The 20,850-nt window shown below is 54.3% G+C and overlaps 9 protein-coding genes across 9 annotated transcripts; 3 read left to right on the top strand and 6 right to left on the bottom strand.

The window, feature by feature from the left end:
- Positions 1–757: 757 nt before the first annotated feature.
- On the bottom strand, positions 758–1,445 carry PHYSODRAFT_342063 (hypothetical protein; the record flags this gene model as incomplete). The annotated part of the gene is made up of 2 exons (XM_009540429.1): positions 758–928; positions 1,008–1,445. The coding sequence occupies 2 exons, from the start codon at positions 1,443–1,445 to the stop codon at positions 758–760; spliced, it is 609 nt and encodes a 202-aa protein (XP_009538724.1).
- Positions 1,446–1,715: 270 nt separating this feature from the next.
- Positions 1,716–2,984, bottom strand: PHYSODRAFT_348563 (hypothetical protein). Its single transcript, XM_009540428.1, has one exon. It carries the CDS (start codon positions 2,960–2,962, stop codon positions 1,778–1,780), a length of 1,185 nt encoding a protein of 394 aa, XP_009538723.1. The 5' UTR covers positions 2,963–2,984; the 3' UTR covers positions 1,716–1,777.
- Positions 2,985–3,455: 471 nt separating this feature from the next.
- PHYSODRAFT_455755 (hypothetical protein) lies at positions 3,456–3,692 on the top strand (the record flags this gene model as incomplete). Its single annotated transcript, XM_009540427.1, has 1 exon — positions 3,456–3,692. A coding segment is annotated over one exon (237 nt), but the record flags the coding sequence as incomplete, so codon positions are not given.
- A 1,093-nt stretch (positions 3,693–4,785) lies between these two features.
- Positions 4,786–6,079, top strand: PHYSODRAFT_566368 (hypothetical protein). Its single transcript, XM_009540426.1, has one exon. It carries the CDS (start codon positions 4,806–4,808, stop codon positions 5,988–5,990), a length of 1,185 nt encoding a protein of 394 aa, XP_009538721.1. The 5' UTR covers positions 4,786–4,805; the 3' UTR covers positions 5,991–6,079.
- Positions 6,080–6,980: 901 nt separating this feature from the next.
- Positions 6,981–7,355, bottom strand: PHYSODRAFT_375794 (hypothetical protein; the record flags this gene model as incomplete). The annotated part of the gene is made up of 1 exon (XM_009540425.1): positions 6,981–7,355. A coding segment is annotated over one exon (375 nt), but the record flags the coding sequence as incomplete, so codon positions are not given.
- Positions 7,356–10,633: 3,278 nt separating this feature from the next.
- PHYSODRAFT_532617 (hypothetical protein) lies at positions 10,634–10,828 on the bottom strand (the record flags this gene model as incomplete). Its single annotated transcript, XM_009540424.1, has 1 exon — positions 10,634–10,828. A coding segment is annotated over one exon (195 nt), but the record flags the coding sequence as incomplete, so codon positions are not given.
- Positions 10,829–13,082: 2,254 nt separating this feature from the next.
- PHYSODRAFT_374518 (hypothetical protein) lies at positions 13,083–13,430 on the bottom strand (the record flags this gene model as incomplete). The annotated part of the gene is made up of 1 exon (XM_009540423.1): positions 13,083–13,430. A coding segment is annotated over one exon (348 nt), but the record flags the coding sequence as incomplete, so codon positions are not given.
- Positions 13,431–16,104: 2,674 nt separating this feature from the next.
- On the top strand, positions 16,105–16,998 carry PHYSODRAFT_307573 (hypothetical protein; the record flags this gene model as incomplete). Its single annotated transcript, XM_009540422.1, has 1 exon — positions 16,105–16,998. One exon carries the CDS (start codon positions 16,105–16,107, stop codon positions 16,996–16,998), a length of 894 nt encoding a protein of 297 aa, XP_009538717.1.
- Positions 16,999–17,236: 238 nt separating this feature from the next.
- PHYSODRAFT_566362 (hypothetical protein) lies at positions 17,237–19,877 on the bottom strand (the record flags this gene model as incomplete). Its single annotated transcript, XM_009540421.1, has 2 exons — positions 17,237–19,694; positions 19,771–19,877. 2 exons carry the CDS (start codon positions 19,875–19,877, stop codon positions 17,237–17,239), a joined length of 2,565 nt encoding a protein of 854 aa, XP_009538716.1.
- Between the last annotated feature and the right edge of the window lie 973 nt (positions 19,878–20,850).

The raw sequence follows: 20,850 nt of genomic DNA, 5'->3' as shown, positions 1-20,850 counted from the left end.
CTTGGCTGGGGCTCGCGGTGCAGCCAGCGGCTGCTAGTCACGCCATTGTTGGAAGTGCGCGAGGGAGGACACGGCGATTGCGTGTGCGGTGCTCTGGTAGGGATCCTACGAGCGGATCGCTCGTCGAGTCTTACAATTTACAGGTACTGTAAGGTTAGTTGTTGGTGGCCCTCGCGCTGCCGTACTCGCAGGTTTGAGTCACGAATGGGTGCACGGGGCACAGTGCCGCAGCTCTGGCGGTGCGGGATGCTCGTTATCGGACGAGTGAGCTGAAGTGTGTGTGTGTTTTATGGTGTTGGGCAGTGACCGTCGTCCCGTGCAATCATGCGATAGATTCGACAGGTTAGGCGAACCCCGGGGGACGGGACAAAAGCTCGCAAGTAATGGTGTTGCTGGATGGTTGGTGGGAGTTAGTGTACACTCTACCGGTATAGTGTACAGTAGAGCTCGCGCTGTAAGTAATAGTAAGCCTTGCTCTACATGTACACTTTGCATCCTTGTGAAAATGTCTGCACGGGACCAGCAAAAACATCAAGCTAAGGCTACTTGCGATTATAGAAATTCATGTTCAAAAGGCTACACTACTTTGAGAGTAATCGTCAGCGGATGACTCCCCCGTCTTGTGCTCACATTTTGCTCACAAATTGATGTGTATCGGAGTTGCTTAGCTTTCGATCAGAATGCCGAGAAGGTTGAAAAGCAAGCTTTCAGTCAGGCAAGCATGTTCAATGCCAATTATCCGCTATCTGGTACACTTTTACTTCGGGACGGTCGCACCGATGCTGGACCAGATGTACCCAGCGAAGTAGTCTCTCGACTTGATCATCCAGGTGACCCAGTCCCCGAACACGACACCTCCCCACACGGGCAGCTGTGATACGCCTCCGCACGGACCCAGGGGCAAGATCATCGCGGCAACTGGCGGCTCCTCGAATGGCTTCGTAAAACCTACTTGCTTCTTGCGAATCACGGTTGCCAGTTCTGCAGCAAGGAACTTGCCCTCGCACCTCCTGCAGCTTGGCTTCCGTGGCCAACCTAGCGAAGTCTCGGTTGTCCGGCTTGATCGGCACCGAGTACGAGCTGCCCGTGGCCAGCACCAGGTAGTCGAACTGCAGCGTCTCCGTCGCCTCGCTCTGCCGGTCGTCGCTGCCGATCGCGTGGTACGACACCTGGTTCGTCTCGGCCGAGATGCGCGTGGCCACGCCGCGCACGATGCGCACGAACTTGGCGGAGTGTTTGGGGATGGCGTTGTCGTACGGGATGAACATCTTGTCGGTGTAGTCGGCGTCCACGTAGGCACGCGGGGCGCCGACGACGTGGTAGAAGAAGGAGTTCTTCTCGAGGACGACGACCTCGGTGTCGTCCGCCTCCGTGAGGTTCTTGGCCAGAGCTTGCGCCGTGTTGATGCCGGCCGCTCCGCCTCCGATGATAACGACGCGGGTCATGGTTTGGATCTCGATGGGTCTTGTACCTTGGGCTGACGATTGGATTGTTTGTGGCCAGCCGACACTCACCAACATTCCCGGTCACATTGATCACAAACAAGGAGATTGCGTGCCATCGACTGTAATTTGCCTACACGGGACGGCCCCAAGGACGAGCTACGGAGACGACGTAGTAGTACTTACTACAAGTTGGTGAGGCTATTCTTCGCCATGATCGCGTTCACTATGCGCAATGAGCGCTGCGTTTTCTTCCATCTCTCGAGGGTGATTGAAAAACAAAATGAATATCTTTACAGTTATAGACAAGTTCTCCTACCGAACTACGCCACTGCTTAGTTGGGGACGACGGCGCCCATGCTCTTCCAGGCCATGCCGGCGAAGTAGTCCTTGGACTTGATGGACTTGGTGATGAGGTTGCCCATGACCACGCCGCCCATGACGGGCAGCTGCGAGACGCCGCCGTTCGGGCCCAGCGGCAGCATCGTGCCCACCACCTCCACCTTGGGGAACGGCTTGCTCACGTTACTCTGCGTCTTGCGCGCCACCAGCGCCAGCTCGGCGCCCAGGTGCTTGCCCTGCAGGCCGGCGTAGAACATGCGCTTGGGCGCGGGGCTGTTGCTCGCGTCGCCCAGCGCGTAGATGTTGGAGTACTCCGCGCTGTCCAGCTGCAGCTTGCTGTTGACCTTGATGAAGCCCTCGGGCGTGACCAGACTCGCGTCCAGCTTCTGGATGAGCTCCGTCGTGGGGCTGAAGCCGCCGCACAGCAGCTGCACGTCCGACTCGATCTCCGTGCCCTTGTCCGTGCGCAGCGTGCGCTTCTCGAAGGAGTTTCCGTTGAGGCGCTCCGTCAGGCGCTCGCCCAGCACCACCTTGACGCCCAGACGCTTGAGGTACGTGGACAGCTTGGTGCGGAACTTGTCGCGCACGTCGTCGCTCGCGACCAGCTTGTCCTTGCCCTCGAGGATCGTCACGGTCTTGCTCGGGTACTTGGCCTTGATCTCGCCGGCCACCTCGACGCCCACGGCGCCGCCGCCCACGATGAGCACGCTGCTGGCGGCCTTGACCTGCTCGCGCACCTCGGCCAGCTTGGTCTCCGTGGTCGAGCGCTTGAAGTTGTTGGCCGGCTGCTTGATGGGCACCGTGTACGTGCTGCCCGTGGCCACCACCAGGTAGTCGAAGCTCAGGCTCTTGACGGGGCCCGCCAGCAGGTCGCCGGCCTCGTCGATGGGCGCGTACTCGACCTCGTTGGCGCCGGGCACGATGCGCGTCACGACGGCGCGCTGGATCTTGACGAAGGTCTTGGCCGACGGCGGGATGACGTTGTCGTACGGCACGAAGAGCTTCTTGGTGTAGCCGGCGTCCACGACGGCGCGCGGCGTGCCCACGGCGTGGTAGTAGTACTTGCTCTTCTCGAGCACGAGCACCTCGGTGTCGTCCTTGGCCGTGAGGTCGGCCGCGAGCGCCTGCGCCACGGCGATGCCCGCGGGGCCGCCACCGACGATGAGGATGCGAGGCATGGTGAGAGTGTGTGTGTGTGGGGGGGGGGGGGGGTAGGGAGAGGAGCGGTCAAGCTGCACTTGCGGTGCGCCGAGGAGTTTGTAGAATGAGCGTGAGGCGTGTCAGTCCGCGCAGTCCTGTCGTGCCGGCCCGGCATGCCGGTACGGCAGCCGGCCCGGCGGCGGGGAATCAATCGCTTTTCACGGACGGTGTACAGACTTCTGCCCGAATAAGGAACGGGTGTACAACTAATAGCCTCACATATTTAATATTATTTTCCAGTCGATGTGGCGATAGGGGGATGTGCAAGGTACTGCAAGGTACTGTGGTACTAATGTGAAAAATCCAGTGCCAATCATCAGCTCTCCACCCTCGTTTGAAAAATAGCGCGCATTTAGAGATCTTACTAGACTTCAAACTACATGTACCGTAGTGGTAGACTCGCACTTTTGCGTTTGCACCTCGCCCCACAAGCCCACCTCCTCCCCCACTCCACCCATGAAGTCCACACCGTCCAAGCGTCTCCGCCTCACTTGGTCTGAGAAAGTGGGCATCCTCGACAAGGCAGCCCGCACACCTGCTCTCTCCTACAGGGGCCTGGCTGAGTGGGCTGTGACGGAGTTCAGCCTCCCGGCCGCCCCAGGCAAGACAACGATATGCCGCATAATCAAGTCAAGTGCAGTCCTGCTGGGGCGGCCGCTGGAGAAGGCTGTCCGCAAGAACGCCCAGCCCCTCAGCCACGTCCTGCTCGACCATACGCCACTGTTGGAATCATTCCGGACTCGTAGGCAAAGCTGCTCTTCAGTTCATTTTGAAATAACTAAATCAGTACATTGGAAAAGTATACTCAACTTAACATCAATTTATATATTCTGCGTCTTTATATATATCAGGCGTTCCTTACGCGGGCAGATTACTGTACGTTCGCGATCGGTGCAAGATCGGGCAAGTCGCCGGGCAGAACGAACGGGCGCGGCGTGTCGCATGTGATGGGTCGCCGCGGGCCAATCAGCGGCCGCGCCGACACGTCACTCGCGCGCGCTACGCAATCAGCCTCCGTAAACAATCGCGTGATGCCAAGCTGTTGGATCTTATAGGATTGGTGCGGACTTTAGCTATAAGATTAAGCTCTACTATCAGGAGTCAGAGTCAGAATTATCTGGATTAACTCAACAGGTAGCTAAGAGGGAAATGAGAAACTATCCATATAGACAGGGATAAAAGTAGAAAGGGTGTGCTAACGTCAAATGGAGGCTCGGTCTCAGATCGGCCAAACGGAAACGGCAACTTGCGCCTTGGCTGGGGCTCGCGGTGCAGCCAGCGGCTGCTAGTCACGCCATTGTTGGAAGTGCGCGAGGGAGGACACGGCGATTGCGTGTGCGGTGCTCTGGTAGGGATCCTACGAGCGGATCGCTCGTCGAGTCTTACAATTTACAGGTACTGTAAGGTTAGTTGTTGGTGGCCCTCGCGCTGCCGTACTCGCAGGTTTGAGTCACGAATGGGTGCACGGGGCACAGTGCCGCAGCTCTGGCGGTGCGGGATGCTTGTAATTGCAGCGGATAGCTCTTAAAGTGATCTTAGTTGGTACTGGCATTGAACGAGCTTCATGTTCATGTGTTTGTGCCCCCCTCGATCGACCGTAGTGTAAGTAGTAGCTATTATACGATGCGGATAGAGTCCGTGAAAAGCGATTGATTCCCCGCCGCCGGGCCGGCTGCCGTACCGGCATGCCGGGCCGGCACGACAGGACTGCGCGGACTGACACGCCTCACGCTCATTCTACAAACTCCTCGGCGCACCGCAAGTGCAGCTTGACCGCTCCTCTCCCTACCCCCCCCCCCCACACACACACACACTCTCACCATGCCTCGCATCCTCATCGTCGGTGGCGGCCCCGCGGGCATCGCCGTGGCGCAGGCGCTCGCGGCCGACCTCACGGCCAAGGACGACACCGAGGTGCTCGTGCTCGAGAAGAGCAAGTACTACTACCACGCCGTGGGCACGCCGCGCGCCGTCGTGGACGCCGGCTACACCAAGAAGCTCTTCGTGCCGTACGACAACGTCATCCCGCCGTCGGCCAAGACCTTCGTCAAGATCCAGCGCGCCGTCGTGACGCGCATCGTGCCCGGCGCCAACGAGGTCGAGTACGCGCCCATCGACGAGGCCGGCGACCTGCTGGCGGGCCCCGTCAAGAGCCTGAGCTTCGACTACCTGGTGGTGGCCACGGGCAGCACGTACACGGTGCCCATCAAGCAGCCGGCCAACAACTTCAAGCGCTCGACCACGGAGACCAAGCTGGCCGAGGTGCGCGAGCAGGTCAAGGCCGCCAGCAGCGTGCTCATCGTGGGCGGCGGCGCCGTGGGCGTCGAGGTGGCCGGCGAGATCAAGGCCAAGTACCCGAGCAAGACCGTGACGATCCTCGAGGGCAAGGACAAGCTGGTCGCGAGCGACGACGTGCGCGACAAGTTCCGCACCAAGCTGTCCACGTACCTCAAGCGTCTGGGCGTCAAGGTGGTGCTGGGCGAGCGCCTGACGGAGCGCCTCAACGGAAACTCCTTCGAGAAGCGCACGCTGCGCACGGACAAGGGCACGGAGATCGAGTCGGACGTGCAGCTGCTGTGCGGCGGCTTCAGCCCCACGACGGAGCTCATCCAGAAGCTGGACGCGAGTCTGGTCACGCCCGAGGGCTTCATCAAGGTCAACAGCAAGCTGCAGCTGGACAGCGCGCAGTACTCCAACATCTACGCGCTGGGCGACGCGAGCAACAGCCCCGCGCCCAAGCGCATGTTCTACGCCGGCCTGCAGGGCAAGCACCTGGGCGCCGAGCTGGCGCTGGTGGCGCGCAAAACGCAGAGTAACGTGAGCAAGCCGTTCCCCAAGGTGGAGGTGGTGGGCACGATGCTGCCGCTGGGCCCGAACGGCGGCGTCTCGCAGCTGCCCGTCATGGGCGGCGTGGTCATGGGCAACCTCATCACCAAGTCCATCAAGTCCAAGGACTACTTCGCCGGCATGGCCTGGAAGAACATGGGCGCCGTCGTCCCTAACTAAGCTGCTAGGTAGTGGAGTTTGTTATAAGTTACCCACGCAGGTCTAGGATCTGTGTACTCTTTATCAAAGAATTTATGCGGTTTTCCTCTAGTCTATCCAGTTGAATAGTTGATTCTGACGTAGCATTCCTTAGCTAAAGAAATCGAGTTACAAAACACAAGTAAGGGGCTTGCAGTAAAGTGGTTGATGCTCAAGCATGCCGCTCCCCACAGTCGGTCAAGGCAAATTACTGAATCATACGACTCATTGATGCCCTGGAACCACTTCTCAAACTTTGGACAGGTGTGTAGATTGCTTCACTCTTGCCGACTTCGCAACGAAGCAACTGCAAGCCATGCAGTCAATCCACGCGTGTTCTACTGATACCCTCTGCTTCGATTCCAGTTCTCTAAATGCATTTACGATAATCTCGGGCGGACTCCCAGGCATTTACTCAACCGTGGTTGCAGCGTTCGACGATTTCCATTTGTTCGTTTTGAGCCTCAGTAAACCCTTCTTCGCTAGCTACCTACAGTATACGCTCAGCAATATGTTCTCAATGAGACCGTCTCATTGAGACTTTTACGCCCCTCCATAGTGGAGCTACGCGATGTATTACGTCCAAGATGGCCGTTAGCGAAGCAATTCAATGTGGAGACTAGCAGACAAACGCATTTGCAAAGAGCACTTACGGTTTGCTAGTGTATTGCAGTAGAAAGCACTGAGTAACATGTGTACAAAGGTACACTGCTTGATGCAAACAAGCGTTCAACGAAATGGAGCACCGCAAACTCAATAAACATTAAACATCGGACTATCGAACTGTATCAGCGATTACGGGCGGCGGCGGAGGCACTTGGATGACGACGTTGACGGCGCAGTCGTAGGAACTGGTGCGGGGGCAACCGGGGCCTTTGTAGCGATGGGGGCCTCCGTCACGTCTTCGTCGTCGTTTGCTTCGCCGGCCACACTTGCTTCTTCAGGCATGACCACAAGGGACTTCGGAGCCACAGGAGCCTTTGTAACCTTGGCTGTAACCTTGGTTGTCGAGTTGGTGGAGCCGCCCGCTGCCTTGCCGTCGAGAGTCACGCAGTTGATGTACACTTGCCACGGCTGAACGTGCAGCGCCAGCCAGTAAAACACAAGCTGGGACGACGCCTTGCACGTGGCCACGTCGATCGGAAGGCTCGTTGGAGCTTGACCGGCAAACTCGCCGGAAAGCCCGCAGTCGACGTTGTGGAAGACGCGGGTATCGTCGCACCAGATCTCACAAGGACCGGGGTGAGAGGTACCAAGCGTGTCGTGCTTCACGAAGCCGTCTTCAGGCACGGGCTGAGGCGTGCCGTTCTTCTTGGTGTTGCCGCACTCGGCGATGTCCGAGCCGTAGGTCTTGATGTAATCCTTGACGCTGTCGATGTTGTTTTTGGAGAACCAGTCGTCCACGGCCTGGTAGTAGTCTCCGTACGAAGTTTTCCCCACCATCTCGGGCATGTCAATAGTGCCAGCGGGGCCACCGAAGTAGTACTTGTAGGCAGCACCCTCGCCCTCAGGCTTGGGCTCGTAAATGTTGCCGTGGCCCGTGGCAGGAGCGATGAAGCAGGCCTGAAGCAACGCGGCGGCGAGAGCGAGCTGCTGTAACATGGCCGTCTGAACCGGGATGGACTTGTGCTGGCTTGAGCAAAAGCTGGAATGGAGCTACAGCCTGCCAACCATGTTGGATACGACTCGTACTCTACGAACGAGAGCCTTTGCAGCAGACGAAGGTCTTCGGTGATCCAGTGACGAGGCCGAACAGCAAAACAGTCAATTGCAAGGATCGCCGCGAGCGCAGATGGTTAGTAAGAAAACCTGGTCTTGCTTCGTCCAAATACAGTACATGTACAGCGATCACTCTGCGATTCACTGGTCTGAAACACCTTCGTAATCAGCAATGTCTTCTTGCTGCTTACCACATGCCGCGGCTCGACTAGATGCAGCCTGCACATAGAATGCAAGCTGTGGATACAACTTATCCTTATCGGAGAAAAGTTCTCTAATAAACTGCATTCACGAATCTGCGGAGCTCCGGTTTGGTGCCGTTTTAAAGCACAGCTGGCTAAGTCCGGCTGCACTTCAACTGGTCGCGCGCTCACGGCTTTCAAATGATCAAGTGAGACTACCTTCTGTCACTATCGTAGTTATGCATGGTGATGAACTGGCCTGCATTTCCACCAAATACTGTACATGTGCTGCGCGTGAATTCTTTGGTTTTTAGCTAGCATTAAACGTACGAACCTCTACAGAATTGTAAGTAGGGGTTACTGTACTGCTACGTAGGCCCCACCTGTAATTTGAAGTTGCCAATGCTCTCGTGTAATCGACTCGGTCGTGCAAATCCGAGCGAGCATGGAAAGCTGGTCTGAGATCCGTATCAATCTTGGACCAAGATTCTTGGCTGGTCCGAGTGTCTCCACGCGGAGGAATTTCCATAAATCAGTGATTTTCACTGAGATTTGACAAAATGATTGTGATAGCTTGAAACTACTGACTCAGTGATTTGGTAAATAGTAATATTACAGTAGTATTTATTCGCTTCTTTCAATTACTATATTATTCCGAAGTGTACTGAGAGGCTTTCGTTGGGTAAGGCCCCAGTCGATGTGAAGGAAGCAGACACCACGACGAAGGCCGTAGCCTACTTAACTATGCGTCGACATGTTTCCGCCCTTCACAACCGAGCAGAGTTGCCGCGGTAAGAGACTTGAAAGAACTGAGTAAATCCGACATATTAAACTAAGAACATGAACCGAAAACCTTGTGACGCACACAATATTTGCAGGTGGGTGCGGAAGTACTTTGTCTTTCTACGTTGTGGGAATCCGCCACTTTATAAGTTGCCAATACACTAGTAGTAGTTACTATATCGCAACACAATACAATATCATCATCAACGAGACTTTTACACGAACTGCGTTTATTTTTTTGGTAAGATGTCTCTATTTACATACTACATTTATTCTGGGGTAGGAGTAAAGCTGATAGTGCAGCTATTTGAAGCCGATCAAATGAAGACGAGAGCTATGCATAGGCTGGGATAGCTATAGAACTTAGTGTAAGCATCTTCACCGCGGCGGCGCAGTCACTATCGCTATCGCAATTTAACGAGATACAAAGTCGCGCGCGTTGCACGAAGAAGCTCTGAAATCTACGACTTACCTGTTACCTACAGTATCTGTGGTATGTATATTTGCGTTTCCGTTACAACGCAACTCCTGCTACATTATTGACTAAGAGCCTGCCAGGATGTTTATGAGCCTTTCGCCCGTCGACCATTATCATCTTCTGCGGCGCAAACTTAACTCACACAACACAATCTCCCTCAACTCGAACGCGGTTCATTCCTGAGATTGCAGGATCCGTGGACCCGTGGACGGAGGACCTGTAGCGGAGGTTGAAGTGGTTGGCATTCCGCAAGACTGTCCTCATTGCTACTTTATCACTTTTATAGGGCTGGGTACTTGGCTTCACAAAACCTTGGTCTATTAAAGATAACATATTTCATCTGAAGCTACTATCGATGCATGAAAGCCAATACGTTGTGCAGATGACAATTTTATTTTAGTGAATGCACCATCTCCTGGGTCCGTTGAGTTTATATGCGTTGTTCTATCGCGAAAAAAAGCTGGGTTTCGGCGGAGGTGGCAGATGCAAAACAATTGTGGAGAAGCTTGGACCCTTGTATTTCGTAGTGAATCTTCGAGACGACCAACGAATAAAGTTGTTTTAATGTTTGTGCAGAACACCAGACAAGTTGTATAGTGCAAAAAGTATAACCACCAAAAAGGCACTAAACGCAGCAAGCCCCACGAACCCAGTTTGTGGCTGGTAGTTGCGAGCATCCCACACCTTAACCGCTAGGAAGGGGTCGCCTGTCTACTGTACCGTAGCAACCGGAGTATGTATTAATAACATCGACAGTGATACTACAGAATATAGTACTAGTTGTGGTAGGTAACATACTATCTACATGTACTATTTATAGTATTACTATAGGTCTACATTTGACTTGCGAATTGTATGGACGCGCTAGTACGATACTACTGATGCTGCATCAGTGAATTCAGGCAAACTGTCACAATTATTTTGTCAAATCTCAGTGAAAATCACTGATTTATGGAAATTCCTCTCTCCACGCGCTGTCCAGACTGGATTCCAGTGTACTGTACAGTACAGTCTGTACTGGACACGTGTATGGTTAAGAGGTCGAAAAATAAAATATTGTATTTTGTTTTGGGAGTCGCAGTAATAATCATTGCAATACAGGGTCAGCCAATAATACAGTATTTTCACAATTATTGGCAATAAATATATACGGGATTTTTGTAGTAAGCTTAGTTTTTGTATTGGCGCAAGTGTTGATATTGTATTGGGACAATTTTCCATTGTACGGGAGCACCCTAAAGCAGTGATTGGAAAAAATGTATTGGCAAGCATTGCAACTGTACCGTACCATTGCAATATAGACGCCAATGTTACCACCCGATACAATCGTGTCTTGCAATATTGTCTAAGCTTCCAATCGAGTACAGTAATCTGCCCGCGTAAGGAACGCCTGATATATATAAAAACGCAGAATATATAAATTGATGTTAAGTTGAGTATACTTTTCCAATGTACTGATTTAGTTATTTCAAAATGAACTGAAGAGCAGCTTTACCTACATGTCCGGAATGATTCCAACAGTGGCGTATGGTCGAAGCACTAATCTTTGACCAGGCATCCTCGCACCACAACAGCGCTGTCAACAGGTCGACCTCGTAGGGATTATCGAGCCCTTCACCAAGCCGGTCTAGAGCCTGCATCATTTTAAGTGAGGCGGAGACGCTTGGACGGTGTGGACTTCATGGGTGGAGTGGGGCTTGTGGGACGAGGTGCAAACGCAAAAGTGCGAGTCTACCACTACGGTACATGTAGTTTGAAGTCTAGTAAAATCGCTAAATGCGCGCCATTTTTCAAACGAGGGTGGAGAGCTGATGATTGGCACTAGATTTTTCACCTTAGTACCTCAGTACCTTGCAGTACCTTGCACATCCCCCTATCGCCACATCGACTGGAAAATAATATTAAATATGTGAGGCTATTAGTTGTACACCCGTTCCTTATTCGGGCAGAATTCTGTATTGCAATGCCCATCCAATACTGGTACAGTATTGTATTGTATTTTTCACACCAGCTGGTTACCGGCTAACAGTTGCAACTAATGCTTATTACCTCCAGCGCTGCCAACGACCACTAGTTATTAACTACAGTACCTACAGTAATTAGTCTGACCTGATGGGAGGGTTAGGGTATCTATGTTACACGCTATTTGTCGAAAAACTATCATTTTCAACGAATTCTACTCAATGAGAAACGTCTATTACAGGGATCTGTGGTGTTGATTGGATAAAAATTGACTTCGTGCCTAGCCTTCAAAGTATGAAAATTGCACTTTTTACGCAAATTTGGAGGTCAGACTAATTACTGTAAGCACTGTAGTGGTGGATGGAAGTAGGGGAAACGAAAGCTTTGGGCTTAACTACTAGTCCCTATAAGAAAGGCTCTTTATTTCTGCCAGGTACGTAATGACGGATCGTCAAAACAGGTTGGGCGCGACCTTGGCCGATGTGATCATGCTCCATGAAACAAATACTTCGAATTAGGTCATTCCGGAACAGCCGACTTGTTGCGGATGCTGTAAGGCGTTCCCGCAGTACTGATAGCTATAGGCTACTACAAACAGGCAATTTTTACTGCGTTCCAATCGAGTATTGCAATATTTCTTGGGTGTTGATTATTGGTATTGCATTTACCATGCCAATAGTGTCCTGCAGTTTAAATTTTAATCCGCAATAAAGATATTTTTCCCAAACACTGCCCTAAAGCAATAATAAATTATTCCGTGCTAAAAATGCCGTAACTATTGTATTGATATTATTTTTTCCAACCCCTGGTATGGTTAACTCATGCTTTGGCAGCTTGTCAAACGCGACTCCCATGACTTGGTTGCCCACACGTACCGTAGGTACTCAAACGCACTTGCGGTGGTAGCGAACCAAGCACTTGTCCTTTCTTGATGTACGTGTAGACATCATCTGCGTTGCCTCCGTTTCGCCAGCATCCGACGTGCACTGGTGCATCGGTCTTCTTTACCTGGTACACTGCAAAGTAGTATCGTCAGATTCTGCAGTCCGTGTACAAGCGGTGGTCGTTGTCATTGTAGGCGCAACAAGTATTTTTCGACAGCATGGGCTTCCGATGCCGCAGTTGTGCTGTGTGAGGTGGTAGACGCCGACCCGCTCGTGTACGACGGAGTGTTGACACAGTTGATCCACGGTTGGGCGTACATCAGAAGCCAGGAGCAGACGAACTCGCACGAGGCCTTGCACGTACTCATATCGATCGGTCCCTCGCTGGGAATTGAGAACTCCCTATTCGTGTTTGTATGCGGAACGGGCTCCGCAGTGCCGTCCTTCAGCGATGAGCGGTAGAACACAGGGCGATCGAACAAGAACTCAGCTGGAATTCGTGAAATGCATGACAATTTGCCAGCCCAAGGTCAGTCATTGCATGTTATCTGACCGATCAGCTAAAGCGAAATACACGTATCGACATCCAGGAATCCAAAAATCTCGCTGAGCAGATCGTAGTGTCTAAGGTTGTGAGTAGTTTGCCGTACGGAGACGACTTCACTGAATGTACGCTTAGGCCTCACAAATTGCTATCCTATGTTGAAGTGGTGCTTGATTCCGAATTCAGCAGAGATTTTGGCCAATCCTTAGCTCGCTTGGCTGCCAATCAAAACAATGTAGCCATGTCAATCGAAACTACTACATGTATTCAACGTCGATTTCACATACCACGGACAGCATTTCATCTACACTGGTCTGGAGCCTACGTTGCTTACGATCGGCGTCGAACGCACTTGGACGACGAGGTTGACGGCGCAGATGTTGCAGTCGCAGGAGCTTCCGTCTCCACCGGCGAAGGAGCCTGGGTCGCGACGGGAGCTTCAGTGGTCTCCTCTTCCTCAGATGTCTCACCATCCACACTCGCCTCCTCAGACACCGCTACGGGGGCAGTCATCGTCGTTGTCGTCGTCGTCGAGGTCGAGTTGGTAGAACCTGCAGCGGCCGTGCCGTCCAGAGCCACACAGTTGATGTAGACTTGCCACGGTTGAGCGTGCAGTGCCAGCCAGTAGAACACGAACTCGGACGACGCCTTGCACGTGCTCACGTCGATTGGGAGTTTCGTTGGCACTTCGCCGGCGTACTCTTGCGCACAATTGGTGTTGTGGAAGACGCGCGTGTCATCGCACCAGATCTCGCACGGCCCCGGGTGCGAGCTGCCCAACGTGTCGTGTTGCGCGTAGCCATCCGAAGGCACGGGCTGAGCAAGGCCCTTCTTCTCAGTGTTGCCACACTCGGAGATGTCGGTGCCGTACTTGGTGATGTACTCCTTCAGACTGGCGACGTTGTTCTTGGTGAACCAGTCGTCTGCAGCCTGGTAGTAGTCTCCGTAGGAGGCGCTGCCCACAAGCTCCGCCATGTCGATGGTGCCAGCGGGGCCACCGATGTAGTACGGGTGCTCTGCATTGCCGGTGGGCTTCGGCACGATGATGTTGCCGTGGGCCGCTGTCCGTGTGATGGCAACAGCTTGGAAGACGAGGGCGGCGAGAGTGAGCTGCTGCAGCATGGGGTCGGGTGACTTCTGCTGTTCGAAGGGATGGAGGGAGGTGAACTCGAGCTGGCAAAACCTGCAATGAAAGGTAATGCACACGACTAAAGGGCTTGACTGCAACGATAGCTGCCTGTGCTGTACACTACTTCCCTCCGAGCAGGTCCATGTAAAAGAGCAGAGAGACTTGGTGCCAGACAAAGAAACGAGAGCGACGAAAGGCTGGCAGATACGAGTCTCGGCGGGGTACAGTACCCTCGGAAGCTCTCGTTGCAGCTGGCTCAGCGGAAGGGCTGATCTTGCTGACACTGTACCGTTCGAGTCCTCCTCGTTGTTGCGCTGAAAAGATGCGATTTATGCGCAGCACCACCCAGACAAACGGGTGACCCACCGATCACCTGTTTTCTAACAGTCATATAAACCAATTTTCTAACAGTCATAATATCGAACTTCAGCACTGGCCTCCGGACACGAAACTGCGGTCACTTGCATACCAATCCACTATGTTCATATTTGAATGAACATGAGCCGCAGTAATGTTACACCGTGTACTGGGAATTGAGGTGTAGAAGACGACACCAGGCCATTCATCAAGCTCCGCTTCAAGGCTGGATTTCGATTCGTGCCACTCGATTGCTGTAGTCGACTCCAGCTGTCCTGGCTGGCATGATGCGATGCAACGTAGAAACAGTTCGTAACCGGGAAAAGTGTGGTGAGCTTGAAACCCAGCTGGCTCGACGCAGCGTCACCTCAACCAATGTGTTCTGTGAAGTGCTCTTCGCAGAGCTTCGGCAGGTCTTTGCTGGCGGACAAGGCTGCGTGCACTCGTGCCTGAGGTCTGATCCCAAAACGTATTCAGTTGGCTGCTGGTTTCGCACAAACAACTCGTTGGTGGCGCATATCAACTGTGGTTTCTTTCGGCACCCAATGGTCCGGGCCTCATAAGCACTTGGCCACCAATTCTGCGCAAACAGCACGACCACATTCATACCTACCACCTCCATATCCTCAAAAGGACAGCCCGCTGCCACTGCCTCCCTGCAGGTTGCACGATGCAATTTGCACCCGCAAGAGGGGGCACACCTGGTCTCGGGGAAGTAGTCGTTTGGGAGCAGTGCTGTACTACGTGAGCCTTGGACATCATTTTATCGCGTGATCCGTCGTCACGCTGCCCGCGGTGATGAAGTCTGGCCGGCGGTAGAATGAGACTACTTATGTTACCCGTAGTTTCACGAGGGTCCATCAATTCCTGAGTAATACTTCTCTGGCCCACCTAAGAATCGACATTTCTATTTTTCCGCTCTAAAAAATCAAAAAAAATCTGTCGGAGACAAATAATAGCTCAAAAGAAAGCTGGGATTTGGGGGTTTCGCGTTATACTATTGGCTGCTCAAAAAAAGCAGGATTAAGGGAAACAGAACAAATTTCGTAAGGCCGATTTTGGGTAAAATTAGTTTTTTTTGCGAAATGGCTACAATTTTTGGCGATATTATACCAAAATGGTATCATTGGAAAGCTTAGTTAGCTGTCAATACAGTGCTGTGCAGTTCGCCGTCGTAGAACGCGTGCGGAAGGTGTGGCATTCGTCTAGATTTTGAGGTTTTTCTAAGCAATTTCGTGAGCTTGTACTCTAATCAAACTTTGTACCCAATCATATGGCTGAAACCGTATATTTAGCCAATCAGGTGAGTTCGCAAAAAATGAGGTTAAATTGAATTGTCGATTCTTAAGTGGGCCAGAGAAGTATCCTCAATGAGGATTCCTCATTGAAGATTTTGTAAACTTCCCAACGAAGGCAGCAGGCCGCTTCCTTCATCGATCCAAGCGTCTCAAAATGTAGATATCGGATATGTATCGCTAAGTGTAGCTGGCCCTTCGCTGGACATAGCGCACGCGGCTACTATGTAGATAAACTCATTATCATGATACAGTACAGCAACTATAAAACCAACCGCATACAGTACATGCACCTTACTTTTGATCTGTGGACAAAAAGGTTGGGAACATATAATTCAATGCTGACGTGGAATACTTTACCGAATCGTTTAACGAACACCCTACAACTGACGGTGCAACAGTTCGAAACCAAGGAGTATAACCTCCGCGTGAGCTGATGGGGAATGACCGCAGGTTCTCGACACTGATAAAAAAATGTCGGAATGCGCGGCTCCTTCAACAGTTCTGAGAACTATATCGAAGTGACTCAAGCACGAGTGGATCGGCGCTCGAGGAAGGATCTGGCCGAAGCATACTGTAGTTTCCCCTTTTGCTGGGTCTACCGCAACCATTGTTAAGCATTTTGATGCCTGAAGCAGCATTTTGCTTTAACACCCATATCGTATCTTCTTACGGATCACGAACTCTTGCGTACCCGTAAACTATTTTGTGCCGTTCTGTGCCACACGTTGAACACGCACCATCCAAAAGACCAAGGTTGACCATGGCGCGCCTCCTGGACGGCAAGGCTTGCAGCAAGGAGATCGAGGCGGAGCTGCAGGAGCTGATCCCGACGCTCGGCGTGACGCCCGCGCTAGCGCTGCTGCTCGTGGGCTCGAACCCGGACTCCAAGACGTACGTGCGCCTCAAGAAGAACGCCTGCACGCGTGTGGGCATCACCCCGCAGGTGCACGAGCTGGCCCAGTCCATCGCGTTCGAGGAGCTGCTGGCGCTGATCCAGTCGCTCAACGCCGACGACAATGTGCACGGCGTGCTGCTGCAGCTGCCGCTGCCCGAGCACCTGAAGGCCCGCGAGGAGGAGCTGCTGGAGAGCATCAGCCCGCTCAAGGACGTGGACGGCCTGCACTCGCACCACTTCGCTCGGCTGGCCGAGCCCAAGAAGGCCGAGCAGGCCGCGGAGCTGCGGCTGCAGCCCTGCACGCCCGTGGGCTGCCTGGAGATCCTGGCCCGCAACGGCATCGAGCTGGCCGGCAAGGACGTGGTCGTCATTGGCCGCGGCCAGCTCGTCGGCCTGCCGCTGTCGCTCATGCTGCTGGCCGCCAACGCCACCGTCACCACGTGCCACTCGAAGACCAAGAACTTGGCCGACAAGGTCCGCCAGGCCGAGGTGGTGTTCGTGGGCACGGGCCAGCCGGAGCTGGTCAAGGGCGACTGGCTCGCGGAAGGGGCCGTGGTCGTGGACGTCGGCATCAGCTACGTGGACGACGCCACGAGCAAGAAGGGCTACAAGATTCTGGGCGACGTGGACTTCGCTGCTGCGAGCGAGCGCGTGTCGGCCATCACGCCTGTGCCTGGCGGCATCGGCCCCATGACCATTGCCATGCTGCTCAAGAACACGGTCGACTGCGCCAAGTTCGCGGCCTCATCGAAGAACTAAAGCCGAGCCATCATACACGTATTTACATAAGAACGTGTTCATGGTTAATTACATTCTCGCAATCTCTGTGGCTAAGCCGTGGAGGTAGTTTATTGCCAGACACCTAAGACATTCCGATCCTGCTTTTGGTGTCAGCTTGTAGAGGGCCCGCTTGCGATTGTATTGGTATCCATCGCATTGCCCTCCAGCCGCTGGAATTTATAGTGAGTCAGAGCTCGCCGTTCATGCAGCTTGATCGTTATGATTGCGCGAAGCTGCCTGAGCGCGCCAAGGACGGGTTCGTGCCATCGTACGTGAAGCCGGCGAACGTGTACGAGAGGTTGCGGAGCGTGCTGTTGCGCTCGCTGCTGCTCATGCTCGTGCCGGTGCTTCCAGCCATGCCGTTGGGCATACCTGCTCCCATGCCCGCTGCCTCAGCAGCAGCGGCAGCGTTTTCAGCTGGGTCCCTTCCGTCGGCCCCAGAAGTTCCATCGTCGCCATTCTTCTCCTGCAGCTCGCTCGTAGCGACACTGAGACCGGCACTGTCGATCTGGGTGAGAGGCAGCTTCGTAAACTCTTCCTCGAAGTTGGCAGCGTCGATGGGGTCTGTGTACTGGCATGGGCGGTACAGTGGCTGCACCTGGCGATTATACAGCAGATTCCAGTCGATCTCCGCGAAGAAGGGGTGATACGTGATCTCACGCACATCGATAGCACCAAGGCGCTTGGCTGGATCACGCGTGAGCAGCCCTTCAATCAGGTTCATCGCCTCCGGCGTCAAACCTTGAGGAAATTCAAGCTGCGCGCCACGGAGACGGTTGAACAGCTCTTGTCGGTCCTGCGTGTACCACGGCGGCCGCCCCGTTAGCATTTCGTAAAGCACCATGCCCAGATTCCACCAGTCTACGGCTGTACCATGACCGGCACGGTTTAGAATCTCAGGTGGCAAGTACTCGGGCGTACCACACATCGTGTACGTCCCATTGAGTTCGCTGGTGATGCCCTCCTTGGCCAGACCAAAGTCTGCAAGCTTCACGTGGCCATCCACATCCAGCATAATATTTTCTGGCTTGAGGTCTCGGTATACGATGCCCTGCTCGTGTAAGTGGATCAGCGCCAGAACGATCTCAGCCGCGTAGAACTTCGCCATAGCTTCAGGGAAGCATCCGCATCGACTGAGGTGGAAGAAAAGGTCTCCACCGGGGCAGTAGTCAAGTACGAAGTACAGCTTGTCCTTCGTCTGGAAGGCATAGTGTAGGCACACTACAAACGGATGCGACACCGCTGCCAACACGCGCCGTTCGGTGCGCGTGTGCTCGACTTGCTGCTTTTTCACGATCGCTGGCTTGCTGAGAATCTTGACGGCGAACAATTGTGATGAATGCTTCTTCCGCACCAGCAGCACCTTGCCAAAAGATCCTTTGCCGATCATACGCAACACGTCGAACTGCTTAAGCGAGACCTTGTTACTTCGTCGCCTGGACCCCTCGCCATCAAATTCTTCATCGTCGTCCTCGACATCCTGCAGCACCACACTTCGTCGCTGTTCAGCCACCGTGGACGCATTAAAGGGCGCGGCCCGGCCGTCATCCATATGCTCTTCCTTCGGCAACGACCTTCCTCGGGACCTCTCTCCACGCGAGTGCGATCTACCATGATCAGCTGAAGCAACACGCGCTCTACCACTACGCGAGCTACCCTGGTCGGCCGAGTCTACTCGTACGCGGCCACCACGAGAACTTGTTGACAGCTGGTCGGCAGAGCCGACACGGATTCTCCGTCCACGTGAGCTGCTCGTAGCCTCCTCCATGTCGAACGACTCCGAGTCGGTTTTCTGTTCTGCTGAGCTAAACAGCGGCGGCCGACCCGACCCCGAATTCGAGAAGGAAAAGCCACTAGACGAGTTGGACAGCACGTTGGACCCCGACGACGACAAGGACGACGACGATTCCTCGAAAATCGGCGGCTCGTTCGCCTTGTGCGTCAGGAAGTTGCGGATGAGACGCACGCTTGCGTGGAAGCCGCGATTCCCACAGCACTCCGTGTAGCGCTCGGTGTCCACTTTGCAGTTCTCCAGACTGATGAGCATGAGGACTTCACGCAGCCACCTGTCGAGCTCAAGCTGCCGCTTCCGAAGGAAATTCGGGTCCAGCGACCGCATCAGCGTCCGCGTGGGCACCGCCGACACGCGCACCGACTCGTTCTTGAGCTGGTGCGCGAGCTGCTTGAAGTCGTGGAAGCGGCGGTAGATCGTCCACTGCTTCTCGCTCACGATGCACTCGATCTCCAGCCGGAAGACAGCGTACAGCTTGTGCGACACCGAGTCGCGCGCGAAGGAGAAGCCCTTGATGCGGTTCAGGCGGCCGGCCGCGCCCACCGGCAGGTACCCGGTGGTGCTGTTGACCTGCGCCTCCGAGTTCTTGAAGTTTTCAGCCCACATGCGCTCGAAGTACTCGCGCTCGTCAGCGGGTTGCGCCGGCCGCTGGTCCTTCGGGAGTTTCGACACGTCCTCCTCGTCCTCTTCCATCTCATCGACGCCCGAGAACTGGAACGACTCGTCCACCGACAGCATGGAGGAGACCGAATCTACCGACATGACGGAACCCGTGCGCGGCATGGACCGGCCGGTGCCGTCGTCTTCGTCAAAGTTGAGGATGTGGAACGGGTCGCGCATCGGCGGCACAGACGGCGCCGACGTGTTGAGCTCCACGCGCACCCTGCAGCAAGAAAAAGATAGCGCTCTGTTAGAGATTTGATGTGGGTTTACAATGCTCGAGGGTCGAGGCTACGCACTTGGAGGAGACCCCATTGGGGTGGACCTTGCCGACCGGCACCTGCGCGTGCGCCGGGAAGTCGCGCGACGGCTTCCGCTTCTTGTCTTCGCTGCGGACGCCACGCATGGACGGAATGGGGAAGTGAGCGGGTGCGATCAAAGAGAGACAGAGAGTGACTGTGATGCACTGACGCAGTATAAGTTACGTACACCATGGCGGGGCGATTGATCTCGCCTTGAGAGACGGAGGCGCAGAGCAGAGCAGAGCGGGGCGGAGGGCGATCGAGCCGCGAGCGGAGCTGCCGGTGGCGGCTTCCCCCTTTTTTCTCCTTTTCTCCTTGTGTTGAGTGCCCGTCTGCCTTTCCATTGCCGGGTACATGTAGATTAGGACCTGTAAATATGGATACAATAGCGTAGGGGCTTTTACGGGTGATCGAATGATAAAGGTTCTCTCATTGTAGTGGATGCTCAAGAAAACCGAAATGATGTGTATGTAGTATGAGAGGTCTAGTCGTCCAGTCGAGCCGCAGGCTTAGCGGCTGTATCAGACTTCCGGCGCGCGCTGCAACATGTGCAGGGCGCCTCGGCGTGCCGCATTGCACGATGGAGCCCGCTCACTTCAGCTGCGAGCGGCCTGCCAGGCTTCCGCTCGTCAACGCGGCGACGCTGTGCTGCAGCGGCGGCAAGGAACCGCCAGCTGGCTGCTCGCCGTTCCGACCATAGAACGAAAGATCTCGCGCTAACGAGTCCGCGGACCGCGGCAAGTATGCAAGCACTCCTACTTGCAAGGAGCCTTAATGATGCACGCCGACAAGCACACGTCCTAAACTTGACGTTCAGAGGATGCTGCAGCAGCAGCAACAGCAGCAGCATGGAGAGCTCGGAGTGTAATGGCCGCTCACGGCAACGCTGGCCGTGCTGGGCACCGCTGACTCAATAGCGCCGGTTGGCTCGACAGCCACTCCTCCGCTGGTCGTTGTCATGACGAAAGGGAGTGAGGGCCGACAAGCTGCCAATATGCATGCAGACAGGCATCACGGCCGACTCTATCGTTGCCGTTGCCACTGTGTGCCTAAAGTTAACGTGCTCGGCATTGCCGC

Source organism: Phytophthora sojae (genome assembly GCF_000149755.1).
Source record: "Phytophthora sojae unplaced genomic scaffold PHYSOscaffold_15, whole genome shotgun sequence".
Taxonomy (NCBI): domain Eukaryota; phylum Oomycota; class Peronosporomycetes; order Peronosporales; family Peronosporaceae; genus Phytophthora; species Phytophthora sojae.
The sequence above is the reverse complement of the archived record's forward strand: the minus strand, read 5'-3'. Positions and strand labels throughout refer to the sequence as shown.

Bases quoted from the DNA above. Each gene is read 5' to 3' on its own strand.
- PHYSODRAFT_348563 (XM_009540428.1), bottom strand. From the start codon at position 2,962: ATGCCTCGCATCCTCATCGTCGGTGGCGGCCCCGCGGGCATCGCCGTG.
- PHYSODRAFT_566368 (XM_009540426.1), top strand. From the start codon at position 4,806: ATGCCTCGCATCCTCATCGTCGGTGGCGGCCCCGCGGGCATCGCCGTG.